General features: G+C 44.5%; 1 protein-coding gene across 2 annotated transcripts in view; it reads left to right on the plus strand.

The window, feature by feature from the left end:
• The window catches only part of LOC147747974 (cytochrome P450 2D15-like), a 339,742-nt gene that overhangs the window by 141,925 nt on the left and 177,619 nt on the right, over window positions 1-20,198 (plus strand). For both annotated transcript variants that reach the window (XR_015308498.1, XM_086957428.1), the window contains exon 4: window positions 16,173-16,333. Coding sequence is in view for 1 of the 2 variants with exons in the window: in XM_086957428.1 (XP_086813554.1) it covers window positions 16,173-16,333 (161 nt within the window). In the remaining variant the exon portion in view is untranslated. The remainder of the gene's footprint in view (window positions 1-16,172; window positions 16,334-20,198) is intronic.

The following is a 20,198-nucleotide window of genomic DNA, read 5'->3' on the forward strand; positions in this document are numbered from 1 at the left end:
ATAACATAACATACCATGGGTAGAGGGCAAACATTCCTGTCAGTTCCGGGCAATGTTGATATCCTCTTCATACAAAGATGTTAAATGGCTGCCTTTGCTGCACAGACAGATGCACCATGGGTAGTTCAAAACAGAGGTGTAGTAGGTGAAACAGATATTGCTGATGAACTGGGAGACAGGACAATAGACTACACGTTAGTCCTGCTATCAAGTAGTGCATGAGACCACATAAAGTTTGGAGATCTTCAATTACAGAGTGTGTAAGTATCTGGAACTCCCCAACTAAGTCTCAGATACCAAAGACATTGATCCCTGAACCTCTTCAATTGGCCTCAAGTCCTACTTGAGAGCAGACTGTATGAAGTAGTCTGGAACGGGAGTAGGAGCACTTGAGGGCTCATGTGGATTAGGAAGAGAAGGCTGTTCTGGGGGTGCAGCAGGAGGACCGATGATATGGGGCCTTCGGAGTGGGCGAGTTCAGACTCTTATGAGGATGTATCCTGAAATTCAGACGCCACTTGCAAATCTTCTTACGGCCAAAAGTATCCTCAATCTGCCTCCTTCTGGCTGGTGGTGTCTACATAAACCACCATCCTCAGCCCTACAGCCTCTGCTCCGAGTCTTTTTTTTTTATTAAGGAGTGTGTTTATATTTAGCAGGCACTCTCTGCCAGAGTTGGCTTTCTCATCCTTGCTCCTGGTGGGCACAGCTGTTGTGTCTGCCTTGCAGACGAGGATGTTATTCTGTGCACCAGGTCTTGCTGTGATCAGACATGGCCAGATTTATTCACTAAAAGAAATGAAGAAAAAATGAAGAAAAGCCGAGTGCATATGTAAAACACTTCTATTTTTAAGTGATATTCTATCCCAAATGCAAGAAATAAAATTGTGTATACTTTAACTAACGTTGACCATGCCAATGTGTGTGTAAAAATCTTAAAATAATAAAAACTTTGAATCAATTATAGAAAAGGATTATTGTTTTATAACATGCATTCAATGGCAAGCAAATATATATGCAAAGAAATATGATTTCGTGTAATTACATCATTATGTTTCAACATTTTTTATTTTTTGAACATCACTGCCTAGTTTACAAATAAATGTATTATAAAAGGAAGATTAATTATTAAAGTGATTATGTCATATTTTATATTATTGATCTAAAACATGTTTTTTCATTTTTGAAAACGGTGTGGTTAATTGGTGTTTTGAAAGTAAGTTAACATCAGTCTTACAAAACTTAGTTTGACAAAATGGATGTTTTATGTATGTAAAGTGTAAAAGTAGTGTCAGAAATGTTATTCTGTCACAAAACAGACAGTTTGAAAACCATTTTCATTATGTCAGATTTAAATGATTCCTTTTTCAAAGCACCCACTCGACTGCAGCATGTGCTTATATCTCACCTAATTTGGGCCAGCACTGCATTGCTCAGCTGGATACCTGAACCCCTATAAATCTGAGAGCACCTTTGAAGCACCCCCACTTAGATGAGCTTCAGCTGTTTGTCAGGGAAGCTGGGAGTGCTCTCTCATATAATCCATCACCCATATTGGGGCTTTGAATGGTCAAAGGAGCAGCAGGATGGTAGAGGATGTGGTTTCGGTGAAATTATGACTCAGAATGAACAGAAAATGGCTGACTTCCTCAGGTAGCTTCCTGCCATTGCATGCAGAGATGTCAGCTCTGACTTCGGAGTTTCTGGCCTGTTTGCGGAGGAAGGTAGACCGCTTCATGCGGGAGGGAGATCCCTGGGTGTACAGAAACAGAAAAAGCGTTTGGTTTACTCAAACATTGTTACAGGCAGTGGTAGATATTCATGCTTTAAGTTGTTAAATGTATTTTTGTAATATTTCGTTGGAAATGATGAGTGTACTCTGAAATTGTTTGTAATTAAGTGTTCTAAGTTTAAAGTTTAAGAATAATAGAGAAGTGTAAGCCTTATAATAACTAGAGCATAGCATGTTTGTATGTGATAGTGTTGACTCAAAATGATATAAATGCACAGTGGAGTTGTGCTGTATTCACCATCAACTATACCCTGTCCAGCCTTGTAAATGTAGCAATCAAAGTAGCATCTCAAGTGAAAAATGAGTTAACTAATGAATCCTGAACCTGAATGCCATAACTTCTGTTGTATCCCTTACTGCGACTGCCTACGTGTGGCCAAAGATCAGGGGTAATATCCATATTTAGGCCTCATTGCATGTTGATGTTTTGCAACACCGGACCTGCAGCAACAATCTTGCATACAAGTTCTGGGGAGTACACCAGCATACCCTCTAGAGGTCAAGACGTCTGGAAGGCAACTTAAGTATCGCAGAAGTGCATTTAATGATGGCTTGTGTATGTGTGTGTGCCCTATTGCAACTCTGTTGAGGTTACGGGGTTGGGCTTTAGTAGGGTATGAAGTGATGAGGAGAGACAGCATACGTGGCAATAACTTGCAACAAAGAAGTGATATTTCCAAAAATGGGTCTGTATTCTAAGGGCCATATGTATCAAGATGCCAATTTGCGATTGTCAAATAGCGATTTTTAAGAAATCGCTATTTGAGAATCGTAAATGGGTATGTATGTACAGAATCACATTTTTTTTGCGATTCCTTAAAATTCCTTAATTGCGATTAGTAAATTGCGAATCGCAATTAAGTAATACTTTCCCATTCATTTCTATAGGCCAGGAGGCCTATAGAAATGAATGGGAAGTTATTCTCAATTTGCGATTCGCAATTTGCAAATCGCAAATTGAGAATAATATCAAGGGTGCAGGAGTGTCCAAAGGACACCCTGTTGCACCCCTGAAATATGCATGGGTGCACATGTGGCGCACATACATGCCCTAAGGGCATGTATGTGCGTCACATGGCACTTTGAAAAATGCAAAAATGTGCATTTTTCAAGGAATTCGCAACTTACCTTTGCGATTCCTTAAGGGCAGTTTGCAAATTTTTTTTGCTACATACATTTTAAGGAATCGCAAAATTTGCAATTCCTTAAATGCAATTGCAAAATAAGGAATCACGAATTTTGCGATTCCTTATTTTGCACCAAATTTTTCTTAATACATTCCATTTAGCAAATTCGCATTCGCAAAGGCCGAAATTCTGCGAATTTCGGCTTTTGCGAATGCGAATTTGCTTGATACATATGGCCCTAAGTTTAATACATCATGTCTATGCACATGCAGAGAATGTCAGGGTAATGTATATCTGTTGTGATATAGTCGGTAATGAGTAAGTATGTTTGAGATGCCATCCCCCAAGTGCACATATAGCGTGATGTGAGATGTTCTTACTCACCAATGATCCACATGTCGTCTAAATTCACAGCAACAAACCAACGCCCCAGAGGTGACTGACACAAGATGTAGTTTTTATGTGTGCTCCCAGGATTGCCGCATATAGATCAGTAAAGCAGCCCCTGCCATCACAGATAGCTTGCACATTGATTTAGTACCAGCATTGTCTATTGTGGAAAAGATGTGCTGGGTGGTGAGGTGGCTGAAGTGTGGGTGCTATCAGTACTGCCTAAAACCCAAGAGAAGGCGGTAAATGCATTCAAGTCCCTTGCCCACCCTTGACTTTGCGCCAGTGAGTGGCATGGCAGTAAACTAGTAGACTCTTCTGTCGATACATCTCCATACCTGATGCAAGCATCAATACTGGCTTGACTGTTAGATGTTGTTAGGATTGACCTTTTGGAAAGATTCAGTGGCCATGAATTGGAGTACCACCAGTATTTTGGCAAATGCAGGGATAAGCTGGTAGTGGGCTGTTAGTAAATAATGCTCATGCTCCCAGTCTGTAGCTCTGTAAGGGATCGCTTCAGGTGAGAAGCAGTATCTGCAATGACTACTTCACTGGACATGCTATGGATGTTGATCCTTTCCCTGTAAATCCTCCCTCTGCTGCTCAAGAAATTGTTTCTTAACATGAGAGGTAAAGCAACAAACAAAAGTGTTTGGGTATATAATTTTGAGAGAAAGTGTCAATTTTTTTCTGGACTGATCCTGCAGAATATTTGACTTTGTGCTTTGGGACACTGCTAATAGGGGCACAGGGCATGTGCTGTGACCGTTAAAATCTAAATAAATTGACATATGTAACCTTCCTATATCCATAGTTTATGGTGCAGAAATACCCCCATGACATGGACAGTCAAGTATCATCTGTGTACTGCAGGGTTTATTGTGCTGTCCACTAGTGTGACAAAGGAAAACATGGCTTCAGGTATATCAATATAGTCTGACTGCTGCAGCTTAAACCTGAGAGATCGGGCTGTCAAAATATCACTTTTATGAGGGAAAACCTTCCTTCTAAATAGTAATACATCACCCCTATGTAGGATTTGTAACCCACAAGGTAGGATGCATGATATTTAAAAATGGGATATATAGAACATTAATGCTACCATGCCCTGGCAGTATTAGGCCCCCAAAAGCCCCTTTCACTCTGAAAAAACTCTGGCTGTCCTATGAAGAAAACTAGAGTACAGATTAAAATTTTAATTCTTCCATCTTGGTTTTAGGGCAAGCTAGAAAAATAGATCTACCATTATTTTGTAAGATGTATTAAGAATCCAATTCAAAGGGGAAGTTGGATTTTCACTATATATTTAGCAAAAGTTACTTTTAAAGAAAGATATTTCCCTGCCTCAAGCTCGTGGGATCTAATTTGCATTAGCCTGCCAGCAGATGCCCTGTCAGTACTTAACCCTAATGAATGTTGATACTACTTCCTGAGTAGGACAGTGGCTTAGCTCTGGTGACAGGATGGGCTGGGTGTGGGGCAACTGATCTGTATCAACTCAGGATGACAGCTTTGGAGGTTACAGAAATTCATTAACTTGAAAGAGACAGAGATGAAGCCTGCCCATTCCTAGTTTAAGAGGAGACCCGAGAAAGGGGTGCCTTTGTTTTTTAGGCTCTTTATAGCCAACTGGCAGCAGCCCTGTGCGGGGGGAGAGCTGGTCCCAGAACCAGTTTTGTATAGCTTATAAGGAGGGAACTGCTCATTTCTTCAAACAAGCTTCGTTCAAGGGCAGAAGGCCTGTGTCATCTTGAATTCCCCCTAGAATAGAGTATTCTGGGTCAGTTTGCAGTATAACAAACAGGAGGACATACTGCAAACTTTGGAAGGATTGCCCTGGGAACGTTTTCCTCATTGGTTAGGAAGTACCCAGGAGTCCACCCACCCCAATCCACTGGCTAGTGAAACTTATAAAACAGGCCCCTCACGCACAGCTCCTCAAAACCCTTTCTGGACATGTGAAAATACAGAGTAAGGACTGCACCTAGTGTTTGAGACCTGTGAGGAGCCCTGAAGGGCTGGACCTTCCCCCACTTGTATCTAGGACATAGAGGTGGACTCCATGGGTAAATTAGCTGTCGTCCTGTGTGGCTACAGGGACATCACAAACTGCAAGAGGCCTTTTTCCTAAAGTGACCAGTTTCAATTTGAAGAGAACTAGACCTTGCTACTGGCCTCTGCTAGAGTGAGCCCTGACTCTGAGATCCTGAGAGCCTTCCTGGTATCAAGAAGGGCTTTTTCTGAAATCTTGACATTTCTGATGTTTTTGGTCTTTGGGTGCTCCGAAGGCCTGGGATCAATTACCCAAGTCAATCCACCCAAAGCATAACCTCACTAGACAGGAAAATCAAGTTAGTTCAAGTTGGAGCTCTCTGCCACGCAAAATAATGTTCACTGAACCCTTGTGGCAAACTGATCTAACTTTGTATCGACCTTCCCAGATACAGTCTGCAGCGTTGCTCCACTGAAGGATTCTGAGCTCTAAAAAGAGACTAAGGGCCTGATTTAGAGCTTGTTGGATGGGTTACTCCATCGCAAACGTAACGGATATCGCATCCGCTGTATTTCAAGTTCAATAGGATATAATGGAATTGTAATATAGTAGACAGGATAGCCATCACATTTGTGACACAATCACCCCATTTGCCGCACTCTAATTCAGGCCCTGTAGAAATGTTGACCAGACGAAGGCGCCAAAAGTATACAACTGATGACAGGACTTCACTGGGTGTGAAATATGACCTTTTCCGGCCAAACCGAAGGGGGCTACAGCGAGATCTTGTGCATCGGCTATCTAGCTTCTAGAGGACTTCCTCTGATACAGTCCACAACCTTGACTCTCTGGGAGATTTTCACTTCCATTACAGATGCTAAATTACAAGGTAAAATCTTTGACCAGGGCAAACCCTCATGGTGTATCTGACCAGCATCCCATCCCAGTTAGCCTCAGATAGCACCTAGCTCCAGTTCACACTCAAACAGTATTTTTTATTAATGCTTTATGTTTTCATGGCGCTTATTTTTTTAAACCTTTAAAAATGTATATCTTCAGTTCCCCTTGTTGGATGTTTGCCATTTTGGTATCATTTTATTTGTTACATTTAACTCTCTTTTATAAATTGGAGTGCGATTTGTATTGTGTCATTTTTTTAACTATTTAACTGTTTTGATTTTAAATGCCACGTTAAACCTTTCAGCTCTGTGCCATAGCTATTAGGGTTTGAGCTCAGGTTTAAAATATTGAAACCTTTTCCAAACAAGTATGTGACTTTATTACTTGTGGTGGAATACAATCCACCCTAATGAATAATTCACTTTTTTCCAGACCCCATTTGTTATGTTCTCAGCCTGTATGGGAATTGTTGTTATTGGAATGGATGGGTGATTGAAACCAAAACCATCATTATTTTATTTTCCAATTATGTTGTAAATGTTTGTCTTGTTTAAAAGTAAAAAAAGAACTGAATACAAATGAACAAAAAGTGAAAAAGGTTGATAATAGTTTCTTGTATAGTTCTATTGTTATTTCGTTCCTCTGTTGTTTCTGTGGGAGTGTGATGCAGTACTTTTGAGCGGCCATGTGTGGTTCTTGACTTACTCTAAAACTAGACTTGAGTACATTTGCTTCTTTTTTCTGCCCGTTCTGGGTGTATTAACTTTAGAAGTGCAGTGTTTGCATATCAACAGGCTTACTCTGTTGTGGATGGGTGTTTGTATTTACTTATCGTTCTCCAAACCCCTCCTTACTCTTCCCTAAGTCCCACCTTTCCTCTTTCTAATCCCCTCCTATTTAGTATAAAGTATTTCCCATTTACCAGCTATTCCCTCAGGGTCCTCCCATATTTATTTAATGTGTACCTGCGTGTACAGAGATTTCTAGATCTGAGGCGGAGATCTATGTTTTGATAGAAGAGGCAGAAGCTGAGGTCTGCACACAGGTTTGTGAACAGCATTTTGTAGTACATGGGTAGTACTGTTGTAGTGCTACCAAACATACTACAAGGTGCAGTTTATGATTAGGCTCCCTATGTTTTCACTCACTGTGCCACCATGGCAACATATAGGATATATTATCCTGGTTTTTGAGAGCGCTGCCTCCCATACCCTCCAAGCGTCCCATTTGTGTTATATTTACTGAGCCAGGAATAAGACTGGCAGTACTTGCCTGGGTATTATTCTCATCGCACTGGTGGCCGCTCCTTTAGCGTCCTGGGGCCCAAACTATGGAACGATCTCCCCCTCAGCATCCGCTCCATAGATTGTCTCCCGGCCTTTCGCAAAGCCATCAAGACCCACCTCTTCCCCGCTCTCTAGGGCCCTTATCCTCCCCTCCCCGTTCTGTAAGAGTTAGTTTGTCTCCTAGCGCCGGGACACCCCATTGCTGGGGTAGCTGTTGCGCTTTACCAAACCTAGAAATTAGAAATTAGAAATCTGGAGGATTAACCAGGGAAGCTTGAGTGAGTGTGTCTGAGGCGCCCCCAACCGTAGTCATTATTGAATTAGTAACCGTGGGAGCAGTCAGATCTGACCCCTCTCTACTTTCTCGGTCTGAAACGCTGGCTTCATTGGCCTCGAGGTCGTTCTCAACCTCCAACAGTATCTTGCCACCAACCGTTCCAGTCTCTGCTTCATTCATAGTAACAGGAGCTTTACCCCCTTTCTCCTTACCACCACGGGCGAACATCTCCACTATGCTTACACTCGCAGTAGTAGTAGCGGTGGTTTGGCGGGTCCTGACCGTTGGTGGCCTGACTTCCTTCGCCGGGGGTTGAGATCGTGTTGGTGTTAAAGCTGACTCCTCGCACTGTCCAACATTACTTGCTGCAGGAGTGCTCACAATTTCGCCCACATTCTTCTTCTTAGATGATTTCCCGCCGATATTGACTTTTGGGGCCATCCTGCTGCCTCGCTGTCTGGCCCTGGAGCAGGTCGCACTACCCCTCTTGATCCTCTCAATCCTCTCGGGTCGGCAGCGCGTCCCTCCACCGCTGAGGATGACCGTGAGTGCACCGGGTTTGCTCCGCCCACTAACTCCGCGAACTCCGCCGACTGCTTCCATGTTACCCGACTCCAGGCAGATTGAGATCCCAGACGCTGCAAGCATTCGAAGCACAGCCGGTGGCAGCGAGAGTCGGTAGGTAAACATTTGTTACCATGTTACCGTGCAAACGTAAAGCCCGGCTCTGAGGCAAAACCCGCTTATCACTCCTTGTCCTCGCTCCCGAGTCGCTGCTGCTCAGCCGCTCACCGCGGCTGCCATCTTTCCCCCCGCTCACACGTAGTAAGAGGCTAAGGAAAAAAACTTTTACTAAGCGCTGTGCAATGATTTGACTAAGGTTGACCACACTGTAGTCAGTACTATGTCTGTGCCTAAGGATACCATCTCAACTGAGGAGACGGCGGTAGCCAGCAACACTTAAAGTGAGAAAACCCCTAGTGAATGCTTTCACTCTGTGGCCGAAGAAGCAGACTGGTCTGAAGACGTGGGTGAACAAAGTTCAGATATAGACGGTAGCAATCTTGAGTCAGAAAGTGATCCGGAGGGGACTATCCCTGTAACGGCAGTGAAACCAGGAGTTTCCTTAAAAAAGACTGGGCAGAAGGGGCTGGTCTGGGATCATTCTCCTACTAATTTACTTCAGGGCTCGCCAAATCAAACTCAAGACAGTATGGGGCCTCCCATCCGGTTGGATCAGGTGGTGCTAGACTCTCTCCCCTCTCTCTCTTTGGAGTCTTACACGGCCTTGGCTCTCCGAGTTAAGTCGGGGTCGCCGGACGACCCACTCAAGCCACCTATGTTCAGAGACCAGGTTTTTGCTCGCCCGGTTTGCGACTTAATCAACACGTCGCTATCATCAGGCCAGGTGCCTTTGAAATGGAAGCATGCGGTAGTAATGCCCATTTTGAAAAAAACATCTCTCGAACCTACAAAATCGGAGAACTACCGCCCGATTTCGCTTCTCCCGTGGCCAGCCAAACTCGCGGAGGCGCATGTCAACACCGCCCTCACTGGTCATCTGTCGCGTGCCAACATTCTGGACGACACCCAGAATGGTTTTCGGGCTGGCCACAGTACGGAGACAGCACTGTTATCTATGGTCGAGCACCTTCGGGTAGTTCTGGATGCAGGTCAAACGGCGGCGCTTGTTTTGTTAGACCTAAGCGCCGCCTTTGACACGGTCTCCCATGACATTCTCCTGCAACGTCTTGAGGAGATAGGGGTGATCGGCACTGCACACCAGTGGTTCCGTTCATTTCTCAGGGATCGTTCCTTCGGTGTGGCGTCCCCGCCCTACCAGTCCAAATGTCATCCTCTGTCTCTTGGGGTCCCACAGGGTTCCTCACTGAGCCCCACGTTGTTTAACATCTACGTGAGGCCGCTGGCTGAGGTTGTGAAGCTCTGTGGTATGACCATGGTGTCGTACGCAGATGACACCCAGCTAGCGGTCACGATCAGCGGGGACTCTGGGGTGGATGCCCCAAGATTCAGAGAAGGACTCAGGGCGGTGGGTGGTTGGATGACGTCCAACTGTCTCCAACTAAACGCCAAAAAAACGGAGGTGATGATCTTTGGGAAGCGGACGGACCTATGGGGAGATACTTGGTGGCCCTCTGAGCTGAGGCCGACCCCCACTCCGGTTGCGGAGATCAAAAACCTTGATGTTTGGCTGGACCCTTCCCTCAACTTCGTTGGCCACACCAAAAGGACGGCGGCTTGCTGCTTCGGCATCCTGCGCAATCTGCGCCCTGCCCTTAAATACTTCGATGCCGCAACTCGTCAATTGGTGGTGCAAGCAACGGTTTTGGCGCGGTTGGACTATGCCAGCTCCCTTTTTATAGGATTAAACCAGGCTGAGTTAACCCGACTTCAAAGAGTGCAGAACGCTGCGGCCAGAGCGATCGTAGGTCTTCCTAGGTTTTGCTCGGCCGGTCCATCTTTGCGAGCCTTGCATTGGTTACCCGTTAGGCAGCGGATCCACTTTAAAGTTTTGTGCCTTTCCTTCAAAATTCTGAAGGGCCTATCACCTCCCTTACTGCATCAACTCTTGCGCCCTTACATCCCGGGCCGCACTCTGCGCTCGCTAGACCAAGAATTAGCGGTAGCCCCTCGGTTCAAACTCAGTCGGGTGGGGGGTCGCTCTTTTAAGGTGCGGGCAGCCGCACTCTGGAACGCTCTCCCTTTGAAACTCCGGACCTTTGGTGACCTGCTCTCCTTCCGCAAGGCCGCTAAAACTCATTTATTTTCTGAGCTTTGTTAAATCCTTCACTCCCCAATTTCTTAATAATTATTTCTGTACCCCAGTTGTGTTGTGTTCGCCACCTTGTCGGTGCGCCGGGACGCTCCTTCGCTGGAGCAGCCGTGCGCAATACAAATAGCACTAACATAACATAACATAACATAACATAACATAACATCCAACGGTCCATGTTAGAGGCGATCCATCAGGAAATTATTGCGCATTGGGAGGAGACCAGGCAGGATAATCTTAAGTCCCAGGCAGCTATGAGGAAAATAAAGAGCGTTGTGAGGAAGCTTTCAAAGAACTGTGCGACGGTGGACGATAGAGTGTCAAACCTCGAAGAAAGAGTGGTCTCCACTGAGGCCGAATCTGCTGCTGCCACCAGTAAGGTGGAATCTTACGGGGCACAAGCCCAGGACATACAGTGGAAACTGGAGGACCTTGAAAATAGGCTTAGGAGAAACAATCTAAGGGTACTAGGGGTTCTGGAAGGATTGGAGCGGGGGGATGTGAGAATGTTTATTGCCAAATTATTCTCTAAAGCATTTCCTGAATTGGATAGTTGGTGCTGGGAGTCAGAAATTCAGCGGGCGCACAGAACCCCATTCAAGTTAAAGCGAAACACAAGAGAAGGAGATAAACCCAGAGCAATCCTGATTTTTTTGGGGAACTTCATTCTGCGACAGGCTATAGTGGAGAAGGCTAGACCTGACGCAAAGAGAACAGTTGAGGGGGTATCATTTTTTGTCAGACCTGATTTCTGCCATGTGACGGTAGAAAGGCGTTGGAGGTTACGTCAACTGATTAAGCCTTTCCAAGATAAGAAAGTGCAAGTCTATCTTATAAACCCAGCCCAGCTCAAAATAATCCATGAAGGGAAAACCTTGTATTTCCCTTCAGAAATTAAGGCGAAGGAATTCTTGGATTCTATATAAATTTTGTTTTGGAATTGTTGTCATCTCAGGGTGGGTTAAGGGGTGCGGACAGACAGATATCAGGATATACCAGTAGCTAAGTGTACATGAAGGGATAAGAGGCTATTGGGTACTGGTGGGATGATCTTTAAGGCATAGGCAATAAATTGAATTGTCAAGTGTTTGCTATTCGTTAACTCGGTGGCTGGTTATAGGATATTGGAGCTCTGAGGCTAAGGCCGGTAAGGCCAAAAAGTAGGTTGTCCTCGCTGAGACGCTGCTTCCATCACATGCACAGACACAGTCTGAGCACCCCGCAGAAGTGGGAGAGTGGCCGAGGGGCCAGTGCAGGGAGGGGGGTGGTGGGAGCAAGGGGGGGCGGGAGGGGAGAGAGGTGGGAAAGGGGGGGGTAAACTTAAAAAAGAGAGCACGTGCCACAAATTCACTTAAAAATTCGATTGTAAAAATAAGGGAAAAGAGGTGTTGCAATTATGTTTCTAATATGTATTTTTGTCATTTGAGAAGCTGGCAATGTCTGGTGCAGGAGTATGCCTAAGCTTAGGATTGGCTCCATAAACATTAATGGGTTGAATGACTGGAAAAAGAGGGGTAGATTTGAGGAATATCTTAAAATGACAGGGATTGATATCCTTGGGATACAAGAGACTCATGTGCCATGGAAGAAAAAGCACTGGCTTAAGTTAAAAGGGTTCGATATTCTCTCATGCTCCTCTCAAACATCTACTATAAGGGGGGGTAGCTATTATCGGGAAGGAGGGTTTGGGAGGCATCAAACGCTCGAAAGCAGACGCCCTTGGCAGGTGGGCTTTGTGCGAAATGAACATGGGATTCACTGTCTGTTCAATTTATGGGACGAATTTGGATGACCCGGGGACCTTTGATTTTATGGAGAAGGAATTGTTAGATTGGCCTGCCCCAATAGTAGTGTGCGGAGATTTCAATATATCAGCCGATTTTACTAATGGTGCCTCATATACCGGACGTAAACCCCGGGTATATAGAGCCATATCGGCGCTGTTGCAGACACATGGGCTAAGAGATGTATGGGGTATTAAAGAATCAGGGGATACCTGGTTTACTTACTTCTCACATCCTTTTAACAAATACTGAAAATTAGACTACTTTTTCGTATCAACTACTGAATTGAATAAGGTCGAAATCTCCAAACTTCCAATGATAATGTCCGATTACAATCCACTGGTAATTACAATGGATGTTAATCGACCCACCAAGGGGCCCAGACCTTGGACTTTTGATAGGAAACTATTATCCAACACTGTCTATATAGAATGTATTAAAAACTGGTCAAAGGCTTTCTTTGATGCCAATAGATACAGTGCCTCCCGGGGGGTAGTATGGGACAGTTATAAGGCAGGGTTAAGAGGGGAGACCATTAGTTATTCTAATAGGCAATGGAAAAAGAGCAAGCCGGAAAGGGAGCAACTATTGAATAGATTGAGTGAGGCAGAAGCACAACACTGTTGAGATATATGTCAGGGGCTGCAAGGATTGGAAAGTATAGAGAGGATTAATACTATTAAAGCGGGACTACAGAGTCAATTGGCTAAAAAATCAGCGGCTGAATACCATACACAAAGAACCAGGTTATATGAGACAGGGGAACAGGCTGGGAAGGCACTAGCGTTGCGGATCAAACAGGCCACGTCGAAAAATGTAATTGCAAAAATAGAAGAACAGGGGAGAGCATATGAGGAACCATCTGAGATCTTAGAGGTCTTCAGACGGTATTATCAAGACCTATATCAGGAAGAGGCGGAGATAGATACCACAAGTAATAATTGGGAAAACACAGGTGTAAGACTGGGGCAGGAAGAGAGGGAAGCGCTCGAACAAGTTATTACTATGGACGAGGTCATAGGAGGATTACAAAGTTTGGCATTAGGAAAGGCGGTCGGTCCGGATGGGCTACCACTTGAGATTTATAAGTGTTTGCGGGAGGAAATATCCCCTCTCCTTCTAGACCTGTTTAACGGGATCATGATATCTGGCAAAATACCGGAGTCTTGGATGAGTACCAACATCGTGGTGTTCCACAAGAAGGGCAAACCTAAAGAAAACCGGGGTCCTATCGGCCTATCTCCCTAGTCAATGCTGATAACAAGTTGTATTCTAAGATCCTGGCTACCCGGTTTGGGAGGGTTATCGCGGCTCTTGTATCGCCCTGGCAGCATGGGTTCATCCCAGGGAGAGGCACGACGGATCACATCAGAAGGGCTATCACTGTGTTTGATATCTGTGCTGCCAGTGGGGAGGGGGCCGCGATGGTCCTCCTCGATGCGGAAAAGGCATTTGACCGGGTAAGGTGGTCTTTCTTGTGGAAAGTGCTGGAGGAGAGAGGGTTCGGACCAAGGTTCCGACAAGCCATACAGGCAATGTATTCTACTCCTTCAGCTAGGATCCAATTGATGGGGGGGAGCTCAGAAAAATTTAGTATAATAAGGGGGACCAGACAGGGTTGCCCCTGCTCTCCCATTTTATTTGCGTTGTACATAAACCCTTTAATAATTCAAATAATGTCTAATACGTTGATAAAACCTGTAGTTATAAAAGGATTCCAAACAAAACTGCTCGCATATGCGGATGACCTTGCCATCATCACAACTGATCCCGAATCTACTAAGAGGGAAATAGTGACTTTGTCAAACTCGTTCAGGGAATGCTCAGGATACAGATTAAACGAGGCTATAACCTAAATTCTGTGCTCTAAAAATATAATTAAACGGGATGCTAGATATGTCAATTCGGTGGTGTATCTTGGTATAACACTTAATTCACAACCAGGAAATATAATTAGAGATAATTTTACATCACTTCTGAAATCAATGGAACAAGATTTAAAAAGGATGGATACTTTACATCTAACGATAATAGGTAGGGCTAATGTCATTAAAATGACTATGTTTCCCAAGATTTTGTACAAGTTTAGGTCTATCCCTTTTAAAATAGAGGATAAACTAATAAAGGAAATTGAAGCAATTTTCATGAAATTTATATGGCAATACGGCAAGATCAGAAGATCAAATAAATTTATGTCTTTACCTCAGGAAAGGGGAGGTTTGGGTATGCCAAATATCAGGAATTACCACTGGTCCTGTCTCCTTATAGAAATGGCAATACTGTTTGATCAGGGGGGGCGGGACAGGGAAGGGGCCAAGATGACATTCCATCTATATTCCAGCTGGCATTGGGTAATGAAGCTTTCGGGGTACTCTTGCGGAAAACAGAAAGAAGGTATTATAAGAAAACCCGGTATAAACTGCTCGAAGATATAGTGGGGGTCTGGGCATCGGTGCAGAAAGCAATGGGAATTTCTAGGTATAATCACCATACTCCTCTGTGGAATTCTGGACTTTTCCCAAATTTGTGTATGGATGGATCTTGGAGGCATTGGGAGCAGCAGGGCAGTGTAACACTGGGGCAGATAATGGTGAAAGATGTATGTAGATCACTGCAGGACCTAAGGATGCGATATTCATTACGGGAAGGGCAAGAACATAAATATCTTCAGGTGGTAAACACAATTAGAGCAGTAAGACCCCGAATAATTTTGGGGAAAAGGAGTGCACTTCTGGATTACCTGAAGGGTGGGGGGCGCAGAATAAATGGACTGTATAACATTTTTATGGAAAGCTCTCCAGACGACTTGGTCAAGAATGAGGCTGCTTGGGCGTTGAAATTGGGGGACCCAGAGAATGATCTGGATAGGGCCCTTTCACTGGATAAAAGATTCCTCCGCTCCTCCAATCTTAGAGCTCAACATTTTAAAACCTTATTTAATTTATGTTATACGCCATCCAAGCTGTTTGATTGGGGAAAGAGGGCTGATAGTGATTGCCCTAGATGTGGTAGAGGACCAGGGGATATTGTGCACAAGTTTCATGGGTGTGAGAAATTGGAATTAATCAAATCAGAGGTAGCGGCTTTTCTAGAGGGACTTTTAGATGTCAAATTGAATTTATCCCCAACATTACTGATTATTGGGTGTGATATTAAATTGAATCTAAGCATCGAGAAGGAAGCCTTAGTTTTTATAGCGGCAGCTGTACTCCGAATATTATTATCAGCTGCCTGGAAAGAGAGAGAGGCTCCAACTTTTCAAATGTGGATGTGTAGGCGTCTCGGCATTCATAACATTGAGGGTGCTCTATATGAGCTCAAGGGCTTAAAAACCAAAGAGATGGGGCTACGGCTGTGGGCACCAGTAGCCAGATGGAGAGCGGCAAGGATGGGGGGTCTCTCAAGTGGGTCTGTAAATGTTATGCCTTAGGATTCTCTTTTCTGTATAGCTTACTTTATTTAGAATGTGATTTGTGGCGACATGAAATGCAAAGAACTGGCTTTGATTTTGACCATTATTTGTTCTTATATGTCAATGGGCATACTGCATTTTCTGGATTGAATTGCTTTTTGTTACGTGATATGTGTACACAAACTCTCAGTAATAAAAAAAATAAAAAATAAAAAAAAATAGAATATATTATCCTTTTAATGTATTATTTCTCTTCAGGCTGTCCTGGATCTAGAATATTGTAATCTCTAAGTTGCATGTCTATTTCTAGGTTGTCCTTATTTGAGAACCATCTCACATCCTAATTTCTTCTGTATTTGGAAGTACTTGCTGATCCAGGTCATTGTAATCCCTTCTTATCCGATCTCTCCGCAGGTCATCCCTTTGATCCACATTTTGTAATAAACAATGCAGTGAGCAACGTGATATGTTCCATCACCTTTGGCGATCGTTTCGAGTATGACGATCAAAGGTTTCGGAGACTACTGCAGCTCTTTGAACAGAGCCTGAAGGCAGAAACAGGATTTCTACCACAGGTATTACAGATGATGAAGTAGTTGTTTGTTGGGATAATATCTATATGTATAAATAGAAGATTGATGGCTATTAGCATTGCATCTTCTCCTAGACTATTCACCTTACATATGCCTACTCAGTCTCCATTCCTCTCTTCCTCTCATTGTCACCATTTTACTTCCACTCTTTCCTCCTCCTAACTAAACACTATCTTTGTATATTTTGTCCTGTGTCGTCCTGCTAATTTGCCATCTCCGTGCCCCTTCTTACTCCTTCTGCTTAGCGTTTAAACACTTGTGCCTTGGCAACACACTTAAGTATTTGGTTGACTATAAAAGCAGCATAGGGTAGTCCACTGTCCCACCCTAAACGCCCTGTTAGATTCGATGTATTGCTGACGGTCTCTGGAAAAGGAAGGAGTCAACCCTAGAGAAAGAGCCCTCTCCACCTACTCTTTGTGCTGCTACTTTCATGACGTCTGAGACTAGAGGGAACAAGGTAGTGTCTGCAGTGGGGGCTTGTGAAATTTGAAAGTGGTGGGGCATAGAAGCTGTTGAGTGTTATGTCGCAAGTGATCGAGCCTATCATAAAGCAGGTTTGGCGAGTTTTTTTTAGAACAGTGGGCAAATCGTTGTTTTATAATATCAGAAGTGCATGATTGTGAAAATGTAGGTGCCATTTCAATGGAAATGTGCTATCTGTGAATGACCGTAGGCTACTGCACCATACTTTAGTAATATAATTGCGAAAGTGTGCCCAAAAAAATGCATTACCACCAGTTACATGCTACACCCTTACCACGTTACTGAACAAATGTAACTCATGTGTGACACAAGTGCTTTGTGCTACCTTTTGATTTTTGTGCTACGTTTTGATTTTTTTACATTCCCTATGATTTTTTTTAAAACATTTTTATTTGCATTTTATCATAACTTAACAGTACAATCATGTATTCAGCAATACGCATATCCATTTCTCCCACCCACCACCCTCCCCACGTTACCTTCATTAAAAATTTTATTCCGATCCTGTCCAATGTCCAAAGTGCTGTATTGCGGTAGTCTATATGTTTGGGACACGTGAGTCCCCGAGGTGTATTCATGCAATCGTTTAATTGGCTTCTTATCAGGTACCTCTCATAGCCCCCCATTCAGACCATGATAGTGTCTCCGTTTCCCCCAGACCTTACGGAACTTCTTCGGGCATCCTCTTGCTTTGTAAGTGACCCTCTCAGCAGCCATATATAGATCTAGACCTTTCCTCCATTCATCCAGCCTTAGCAGTTGTGATGCTCCCCAATACCTGGCTATGTCTCTTTTGGCCACTACTAGCACCAATACCCAAAAGGTCAGCAAGGGGCGCGTTAGGTCCACATCATTGGTCATACCCAGGAGGGCCAACCTAGGCTCCGGTTGGAGGTGGATCTCCAGCACCTCACTCAACTCCTCAAAGACTTTACCCCAGTAATCCTGTATCTTGCTACATGACCATACGGTGTGATAGAAGTCTCCCTCTATGTCTCTGCACGTCGTGTTCTCCGTCCTCCCCATTTTGTGGAGCCGTACCCTGTCATAGTAGGTTCTGTGGAGCACATTAAACTGGATGAGGCGTAGTCTGGATTTAACTGCCAGCTCTCTGGGATGCACCAGCACAATGTCCCAGTCGATATCCTCCATGTCTCCCACCTCGGACTCCCACGTCTTTCTAAGCTTAGCCAGATCGCCCAACATGTTATTTGTCAAAGTTTTATATGTAAGTGAGACCGCCTTTTCCGGAATGCGCTCCTGTAGGAGGCATCCCTCTAGAGGCGCGTACTCCGGCAGTTAGTTCGCCTGGATATCTTGGGCCCTCCAAGCATGTCGTAGCTGTGCATATTTAAAGAACTGTGTACGGTGCAGTCCAAAATCTGAGCTTAGAGCCGTAAATGGTTTTAGCGCTCCCCTGGCCACTATGTCTCCCAAAGTGGAGATACCTACGTCGTCCCATCTCTGAAAGCCCTTTAATTTGTTTAATTCTGTGAGTGATGTACAATGCCATATCGGTGTCTGTCATGTGGGTTTCATGCCCCACCTAGTGCATTTCATAGCCTTATTCCAGAGTTGCAAAGGGATTCCTGTAGCCGGAAGTATCTGCCCCCGTCTGGCGCCCCCGTATAGATACTACATCAACAGCCTGTGGGACATCCTGTATATTTCAAGGGCATACGTGGGATGATCTGCCTGCGCGTGTATCCAGTCATTGATCGGAGCTAAGTGTTCCGCTCAGTAATATGCTTCTAGATTCGGGAGTGAAATCCCTCCGCTGTACTGATGTCTCTGGAGGGTGTTCAGCGACACTCTGGGTTGTTTACCCAGCCAGGGGAATGATCTCAGCTCAGCATGTATTGTCTGGAACACTTTTGAGGGAAGTGGATAATACTCATTATGTAGGGCGTACAGGAACTTGGGCAGTGAGATCATCTTGAACATCGCGGCCCGCCCTAAGAGCGTGAGAGGGAGCTGCCTCCATCGGACCGCATCCGTTGTGAAGTTCACTAGAATTTGTTGCAAGTTCTGTCGATATGACAGCTGTTGGTCCAGGATGACATACACACCGAGATATTTGAAACCCTCCACGGTCGTCAACAATCGTCCCGGGAGGTCCGGCCAGTTTCCCTGTCCCTTAGGGTCGTAAAGAATCGATTTGTGCCAGTTAATCTGGTAGCCTGCATGCTGTCCGTATTGTTCTAGTTCCCGGAACAGTTCCGGTATTGTCGTCTCTGGGCAGGTGATATACAAAGGGGATATCATCCGCGTATAGCAATATTTTTTCTTCTGCATCGTCCCTCTCTCCTCTTTTGAATCCCCTAATGGCTACATTCTGGCGAATCTTAGCGGCGAGCACTTCTATTGTAAGCGCAAAGAGGGGAGATAACGGGCATCCCTGTTGGGTCCCTCTTCGGACTTGAAACTCTCGTGACAATACCCCATTTACTCTTACCCTGGCACTGGGTTCAGAGTACAGCAGCCGAACCCATTGTTGGTATTTGGGGCCGAACCCGAATTTTTGTAAGACGACCTCAAGGAACAACCAATGAACCGCGTCGAAGGCCTTCTCGGCTTCTAGGGATAAGAACCAGTGTGGGTCCTCCCTCCCTTGTACTTCCCGTAGCCAGTTGTGGGTGCGACGGAGATTTAACCTAGTGGCTCTCTCTGGAAGGAAACCTGTTTGGTCTAGTTGTACCAGGTCTGATATCACCGCACGTAGCCGCAGCGCCAGGATCGTTGCCAAGAGTTTCGCCTCCGTATTCAAGAGGGAGATGGGGCGATACGAGGCGCAGTCTACCTGCGGTTTCCCCTCTTTATAAATTGGGATTATCCTTGCCGAGCATAAATCTATGGGGAGTCTCCCATCTTGTAAAGTCCCATCAAAAAGTCCCTTCATATGGCGTGTCAGGAGATCCGTTGTGCGCTTAAAAAATTCAGCGGGGAACCCATTCACCCGTTCACAGCTGCTGGAATGCACGCACAAATTTGGCAATCTAAGTTAAAATAAAAAACACAGAAGAGAAGGTGTGCACTCGCTATTTCATAGTCATTTGCTTCGCAATTCAACGTCCAACAGTGAAGCTGCACCCCAAAAGAGTACATACGGACGAGTTTAAGGATTTCAGAAAAAACGATCACTTTGGAGACAGAAGTTATTACATCACAATGGGAAGATTGTTGGTAGTGTTACTCAGGTCGGATTTCATGAACTTACTATATACAACAGACTTTTAACTGCAACAAAATGGGACTGATGTCTTTTTTTCTAAGCAATTTTATGATTGTTGATGTTTTCACTTATGTTCATGATTTTTCGTTATCAAATGATTAGACACATACGTTCTATTCTGGTGGTATT

Source organism: Lissotriton vulgaris, chromosome 1_1 (genome assembly GCF_964263255.1).
Source record: "Lissotriton vulgaris chromosome 1_1, aLisVul1.2, whole genome shotgun sequence".
NCBI classification, from domain to species: Eukaryota; Metazoa; Chordata; class Amphibia; order Caudata; family Salamandridae; genus Lissotriton; species Lissotriton vulgaris.